Source organism: Galendromus occidentalis, unplaced genomic scaffold (assembly GCF_000255335.2).
Source record: "Galendromus occidentalis unplaced genomic scaffold, Mocc_1.1 scf7180000077501, whole genome shotgun sequence".
NCBI lineage: Eukaryota > Metazoa > Arthropoda > Arachnida > Mesostigmata > Phytoseiidae > Galendromus > Galendromus occidentalis.
The window spans coordinates 285,477-293,218 of NW_003805489.1; the positions used below are offsets into that span (position 1 = coordinate 285,477).

Sequence of the window (7,742 nt, forward strand, 5' to 3'; positions counted from 1 at the left end):
AATCTCCAGCAACTCAAAATTATTCGAAGATGCCGGGAATCTGTACAGAGGCGGCGAGACAGAACGCCGATATGGGACCCAAGTCTAAGCATCTGGGAGTTCAACCTATTACAGGCGAAAGAAACTCATTAATTCTAGCTTCGAGGACTGTATCCCTTTTCCTCCCGGAGGGAAGGCCAACACTCTCGCTTACATCGTCGGAACGACGGGATTCGACCCTCTTCCTCCCGATATCAGCTCTTCGGTTCTCGAGAGATGGAGCAGCTCTATATTCGTCGAGCATTCAATTCGGACCGAAAGATCATAACCTGTCAGGAATTCCGAATCCAGTCGGCGAAAAGCATAGACCCCGGTCCAGTTTGGTGGAAAACGCCAAGCTCATTTGCAATCGTCTTTCCGAGCGTTCAGACAGACCGACCGATCCAAGCCGGTGTTAGCTACGGTTTTCCACCCGCGGATTCCTGCGACCGTGTTTCGCGCGAATCGATTGCAGCTTTTTTCGTCTCATTCGTGGGTTCGAATTGCCATCTTCTCTATATACCATGCAGCCTAGGGCCTTCAGGTTGGAGCACGTCGAGCTTAGCCGAGACACGTCGAGGCTGGATGAATGAGAGCAGACCACAGTCTAAAGCAATGTCAGGAGGTTTCGTCGGAAGGTGGACCCCCACTCCGGGAAGGAGCGTTGAGAATCCACATCATGGTAAGCTCGGAGCTCGGACTTGAGAAACAAGATTTATTGAGAGTAAGGTGTCTCTCAGATATCTCAGCGCCGGTGTTCCTCGACTGCTGGAATCAGTCTGACGAAACCCATGACAAAATTTGTTTATGATGAACGAGTCCGAATCACGTGACAGCCAAAATCCGGCACTACCGTCTGGCCAGCAGGAGGCGTTGGAGCACGAATATGTCCCTCAAGAACAAGGCGACGGTGGTGGTAGTGATAGTGGTATTGGAAGTAAAGGCCGAGTGATTTTTCCTGCCGACTAGGTTTTTTTACCTGTTCTCGGTCGGGCAGTGCTTCCACCACAAGAAGACGCGCGGGGTAGAGGCGGGAGGGGGTCACAGAGCAGGGTAGCCATCGAGCGCTACGGGTCTTGTGGCGCACCCTGGCGAGGGCCTCCTCAACCCCCGTGTTGAGGAGCCAGTAGGTGGCAGCACATTGAGTTGAATCGGGGTGTCAGGGATGTGGCAAACCCTCTCTAATAAAAACATTCACTCGGAGAGTTCTTTGGAGAGCTTTTTTCCCGCTGCTGCTGCTGCTGCTGTCCTCCGTCGGTTGCTGCGAGCTCGGCTGGGACGTGGCTTCAGTCGAACGTTGTACGCTCGTAGCGGCAGCCTAATCTTCTTCTTTTGATCGTTTTCCGGGAGAAATTCCGGGGAATCCCTTCGGAGTTCTTGAGGTTCGAACGTCGACGAGAAGCGATCTGGTTGCGCTGGCTGTCCGACTGCGGCCGCTATATCATGTGTTTGTGCAGTTTAGTGAGTGACAGTTCGACGTGAATCCGATGCCGACCCCGAACTAGAGATGGTCTCGGCGTTCGCGCACTTCCGTCCGGGCTTGCGGGCCTTCGATTCGAGCCCTCCGAGTGCAGTCGTTTGGTCGTCGAGTGTTTCGAGCAGCAGCAGTAGCAACGACGGCGGCGGTATTATCGACGCTCGGAGTCAGCAGCAGCAGTTGGAAATCATGGGTCGAGTTTGAAACTGAGAAGACACAAAATGCCGCTCGAATGAACCGTCTGGCAGCGTCCGCGATGAAGAGTGAACTCCAGGCTAAGGACGTGAGTAGAGGAAAACGTTTGTTCGAGTCCGACTCTCAGCGGAGAGCCTTCGGGGGAGGATGTGGAACAGTTAGGCATAGGATGGATCGCTGCGTGGATCTATCTCGGAGAGATATTCGTCTTCCGATTGGTTCGACCAGTCTCTTGTTCTTACAGTGGAAGATCCACCGACCGAACCAGAGAGAGCGTGAACATGCACTCGGCCTTCTCGACTGGATTCCGACTGGAATCACTTAAAGGCCTAAGCGATCCTTTCGGTCGGAGAGGAGCGAAGACTTGTTCGATTGCGGAGAGAAATTGAATTCAATGTCTCGACCGGTGTGTTTTGATAGGCGCCGGCGGCCTCCTTGTGTGGTGTTGTGGTTGGGTATTTTTTCTTGTCGCGAAGTAAAAAATTCGGGAGAGGATCTATGAGAAAAAATAATACGAAAAAATAGCACGGCCCTCTCCAGCTCAGAGGAAGGGAAGCCTTGAAGAGACGTCGTCGTCGTCTTCTTGAGGCTGTACCGTCGCCGCCGCTACCGCCGCCGCACTGATGATTCGGGATGATCATCGAACGAACGAGCGACCGACCGACCGTACGAGCCAGCCAGCCAGCCAACCGACCATTTAAAGGAGCAAACCATAGAACTCCCTTCTGCTACAGCGAGGACAGCGCGGCGGTGGTAGCGCTGCGCGATGACGACGGCGACGACAGCCGCAGCGGTCGGGGATCGGGCAGAGCTGTCTGTGTTATTTTTAAATTTCCATCTGAAAATTGGTTCAGGAAGAAAAACATGAACAAAACAGTCGTCTGTCAGCCACGAAGCCACTCAGAGCGCTGAGGCTCGAGCAGTTCAATCCAGAAAGCTGAACTCTCCGGCGTCGAAGCGCACGGTTGTTCGGCTCGCACGAACATTGGTAGCGGCTACTTACAGCTTCCTGCGGGACGTCAAGGCGGGCTTGATAAAGAAGAGCCAGAGGAGGAGAACCGTGGGATTTGGAAACAAGAATGGGAGTGACTTCCGATCACAAAATGACTCCTTTCCTTCCACGGGAAACGCTTCCGAGTGTTGCTATGTAGCTCTTCAGGTGTCATGGGGAACTTTTTCCTGCATCCGATCAATGAGGATCGCATTTGCCATGCCCTCGGAATGAAACCCTTGCTACCCGCGAGGGAACCAGTTGGGTCCCCGGATCGCTCATCTCCACTTTTCCTGATCCATGTCATCGGAGTCTGCCCCTATCTGTAGCGCGAGAATCTATTCGTATCTCCCCTCGAGCTTGACTTCGTATGATTTCCACCCCTGACCTTCGGGATGAAATCCCCCTGGTGTCTCATCGATGAATGTTGGAATCCTCTAGGAAGTCTCATCCTATGTGTTGCTTCCGTTCCCTCATTTCCTAATAGAACTTGTTTGATTTTCCTAAAGTCCGTCGTTCTAATATTTGCAGCTGTGGATGTACAAACAGCAGCTGGACGCGGGTGCGCTGCCGCAGCCGGGCGCTCAGCCCCTTCATCAACAGCAGGTGCCGAATGTTCAGTCGCAATTCCACTACCCGACAGTGTCTGCTGCCGGACCGGGCAGTCCAAAATTGCCTTTGCAATCGAATTCGTCGAGGCCACCTCCCCCACCTGCACTACACGGAGCTCAGAGCGGGGCAGCGCATTTGCTGCGCGCTTCGCAAGGTGGCGAAGGTGAATCATCTGTGTTACCGGGACGTTCATCAACGCCGCGCCAGCCTCTACTCCCGCGACCTTTGGGTGATGCTCTTCACGCGGGTACGTAACTGTGCTCACGTCATGTGCCGATGACATAATATGTTGAGGGAAATGGTTCGGCGTCGGACACCGTAAAAACTGAACAATTATTTCTTCGGCAGGAGCACTTCAGCATTCGGTGGCAGGCTACCCCCGGGTCGTGGGCGTAGGCTTGGAACGTGAACGACCTCTGACCCATTCGCATCAGCATCAGTGCCTGCAGTGTTTCAAATCATTCAGCAGTAGCCATCAGCTAACCCAGCACACGAGAATACACACCGGAGAGAAACCCTACAAGTGTTCATTTTGTGACCGACGTTTCAAGCAACTCAGCCATGTACAGCAACACACACGGCTACACACCGGTGAACGGCCGTACAAGTGCAGCGTCGCAGAGTGCGGTCGAGCTTTTATCCAACTGTCAAACCTTCAACAGCATCTCCGGAATCACGAGAGTCAACTAGAAAGGCTCCGAACGCGACCGTATCATTGTCCTCATTGCGGCAAAGGATTCGCCTCCGATGCCTCATTGAGAGCCCACAGGGCAAAGGTGCGCAACGCGACTTCTTCTTCTCCCTCGTTCCTTGGTTCCGAACTTCTCGATCATAATGCGAGAGGGAATGAGAGGGAACTCCTCGTGTGCGATAAATTCCAATTCTTCGGGGAGTCGATGAAACTATCATCATTGAAAGCAATAATGATCCATTCGTTTTTAGGTGTGCCATCCCGCACTCCCGCAGGCGGGTGTCGGGCCCGGGCAGCTCGGCCACATCCAGTCACATCCTCCCAATTCGAATCATCAACAAACTTCGCGACATCAAGCCGGCGGACATGTTGCGGTGAGTCAGCCGAGGGGGCTTGAAACGGATCGGAGAGGGCGTGTGCACGATTTTCTTGAATCCAGTGACTAGCTGCGTTACAATCTGCAATTATTTCCCTCTTCTGCTTTCCAGAGAGCCCTAGCTGGAGCTCAGGATGAACTGGGTGCAGCTGTGGCTAACCCGGCCTCAAGCCAAGCAGGAAGCGGAATGAGTTGCGCCATCTGTAACAAGGGCTTCTCTTCCGGTGATTTGTTAGCAGATCATATGCGGACAAGCCACGCTTTCCCGATGGGCATGGCCGCGGGTCCTCAATATCCCCTCAAACGCAAACGGGGCAGACCCAGCAGAGCGGACATGGCCACCGAACAGCTGGCAAATTTCGTCGTGTACAATATTCCCAAACAGGTAAAGAAGGAGACTTCGAGAAGTCTCTCCATGAATGCCCGCATATTTCTCCCGTCCGGAGGGAATCTAGGATTCTAGTCGTACTAAAATCGAATCCTCTCCGACCCACCATGCCGCTTGATCCTCGTTCTTCCGTTTTTTCCAACTAATTCCCTGTTCTTCACAGGAGGCTGAGGATATCGAGGAACAAAGTCACCAGCAGCAACAGCAAGCCGCGGAGGCTCTTCAGCGGACGTTGGTCGGCTTAGCTCCTTTCATAATGCAGAATCCACCTTTGCAAGGGTATCCTCCACTCATGATGGAAGCTCCACCGTCTCTGGGTCAAAACTGAGAGAGTACACGTTGTTCTCATTTTAGCTCCAGTTGTAGACAGATCGTCACTCGGCTGGCTTGCTGATTGACTTACTGACTGATTGACTGAAAACCGGACCCTAAACTGCTTCAATCAAGGTCTCCTCAACCACTGATACGCGTCTCCTGCCCGGTGCCACATTCGTAGTCCCTCCTGCGTTAGATTTTGTAGATGGCTGAAGCGGCCGCAATGCATCGTTCGTTCATTAATCCAATCGATCATGTGATTCTTGAAATTATAGATATTCTTATACATGATTTCCGAGTCATTTTCATCACAGTCATAGGTGATATTTGGTAATGAGCTACCACATTTGATACTGGTGCCAGTTGGCAGCGACAATGCGACGGTTCCGAATTGAATTCGTCGCTTCCCGATGGAGATGCGGAACCGTCGAGAGCCTAGTTTGTATTGGAATTGTATATTTAGTGGAGTTACGACTCGAAGAAATGAGGTTTATCCGAAGCAATCGGAGTGAGCATCCAGAACTCCTGGGCATGAAACCTGCGTCTCGAAACGACCAAATCTCGTGGCCTGCGAAGTGGACATCATCCACCGGACGCAAGGAGTCAGGGAGAGCGAGTTAAGGATGAAGAGAGGCAGGATAGGAAGGCGGCAAGAACAATTTCATGTAATTATAGTACTTGTGAAGACTCTATCCTGAAGAACAATTACATAATCTATTGAGTACCTCTAGATTGCCCTAGAAACGACCCGATCGAAGTTCAGCACTTTCCCAACTAACCCCTAGACTCGTCGCTCCATAGCGCACCTGCGACAGTCGAGTTGGGCCGTAATCCACGGAAGGGAATTCTAATCCCAATTGAAAGTTCTGCTGCTCTGTTCGACTATGAATTTTTCATACGAAGGGCTCAGCGACCGGGACGAAAAATCTCGAGTTCAGTTTCCACCGGTTCGATGAGACGACGACAGCATTGATTACCATGATGAGAATGGAACAACGAGTTATCTATTATGACGGCGACAGTGGTTTCCAGCATGATTTAGTGTATGAAAATATTGATGAAGGCGGAACTTTCGACGAACCGATCGGAACGTCATTTTTGATTCTTATCATTATTGTACTAGTTTCCTCAGTTGAAGCAGACAACCCGGTAAGAAGCGAAGGAATCCATTTTGGAGATGCTGGCAGATCTGTAACATATTCAAGACCACCGCCAACGTTTGTAGTAGCTGAAGCTACGCAGTGCATGGAACTGTATGGGGAAATTTATTGAGAATTGAGCTGGAGAAGAGAACGTTGATGGAAACACTTGACGACGACTAAAATAAAAAAAGAATGTCTCCTCAGTTGTAGCGAAGAAGCGACTCTTCAAGAATCGTTCCTAGGGCTTGACGTATCTTGGCCTTAACGAGGCGCGTTGCCCGCCCTTGATCACGCCGTACATCTCGCACATCCGTCCTCATCCTCCTACTCTTTGAGGGGGAGCTCGTCTTGCCACATCGTATCGCGAGGAACCGAGTCTACGCGTGAGGAATCTCTCTTGCTATTTGATGGGGAAGACTCTCAATCAAATCACTTTCAACCCGGGAATCCATCTGTCGTGAGGCTCTCTTCCCCACCAGACGGCGCTGCTCATCCCGGTTCTCATGATGATCGGAGGACTGATTAGAGGTGCGAATATAAACGTATTCTGTCAAGTGGTTGGATGGGTCCAAGCCACGGGTTCCTGATCGCCCAATATATATCGCCAGAAGAAGGATGGCAGCCGAACGAGGTATTTGAGAAGAGACTTGAGCCGAGGACTCTGGGAAGATTGGTTCCTCAAGAAGGAATGAACTGCGGTATCGATACCCCTGTAGCGCAGCGGAAATACGTTCGGAAGTCTACGGAATACCGTACTCGATCTTGGTCAGCAGCTTCTGGAGCGGTGATCAGCGCCTCGCATCTCCCGAATGGTTCACGAGGGGCAGCAAACTAGGTATGTGTATTATGCGGGTCTTTGCTAGTTTTTGATGAATCGCAGGCGATCGGGGAGCTTTCTCCCGAGTTTCATCGATGGATAATCCGCTACGCCAAGCGCTAGACGTGATCGAAACCGAGCCAGTAACCCGAGATCCTTGGTCCTAGATGCATTTGCGCTCTTGAGAGAACCGCGATCGAGCGCCGGCACAGCACGCCTTGAATGGAACTCAGGCCTGATCTTCGTGGAAAGGGTGCCTCCTTCATGGAGCTCAATGAGGGTTAGTACATGCAAAATGACTTTTGAGAACAAGAGCAGCGGGCTTCAATCTGCGGAAAAGGCTGACTGAACGAAAACTTCATTGAGGACATTGTTCCAGGGATATTTCCGAAATCCGAATCCCTTCAGCAGCGACTACTTCCTCGCGCGAAACTGCGATGATATTCGGCATTCACGGTGTTCGAGATTCAAGTCAATTCAGGCATTCAGATTCATTATTCGTCGGAGAGAACCGTCGTACAGGTCAAATTGAGCTCAGGAATATCGATATCGAGATTCCTCACAACTGGCGTCATCGAAGACGTGCTCGTCCGTTCTCGTGTGACGTACAATTCCAAGTAATAATGATTCATGGGTGCTTCGTCTCTCAAATGCAATCCCGCCTCACATGTGTTTTTCTCGCATACATCGAGTTCGATGAAGACACTGGAATCCTTTCTG

At 51.5% G+C, this 7,742-nt stretch overlaps 1 protein-coding gene across 1 annotated transcript; it reads left to right on the plus strand.

Annotated features, from left to right (window-relative positions):
* Positions 1–1,568: 1,568 nt before the first annotated feature.
* On the plus strand, positions 1,569–5,076 carry dati (zinc finger protein datilografo). The gene is made up of 6 exons (XM_003746745.1): positions 1,569–1,778; positions 3,213–3,540; positions 3,642–4,069; positions 4,236–4,358; positions 4,473–4,745; positions 4,912–5,076. Exons 1-6 carry the CDS (start codon positions 1,728–1,730, stop codon positions 5,074–5,076), a joined length of 1,368 nt encoding a protein of 455 aa, XP_003746793.1. The 5' UTR covers positions 1,569–1,727.
* Positions 5,077–7,742: the final 2,666 nt, after the last annotated feature.

Excerpts from the sequence above, each read along its gene's own strand:
- dati (XM_003746745.1), top strand. The coding sequence starts at position 1,728 with ATGAACCGTCTGGCAGCGTCCGCGATGAAGAGTGAACTCCAGGCTAAG. Across the intron at positions 1,779-3,212 it reads GTGAACTCCAGGCTAAGGAC|CTGTGGATGTACAAACAGCA; the intron begins GTGAGTAGAGGA and ends TAATATTTGCAG. Across the intron at positions 4,359-4,472 it reads AAGCCGGCGGACATGTTGCG|AGAGCCCTAGCTGGAGCTCA; the intron begins GTGAGTCAGCCG and ends TCTGCTTTCCAG.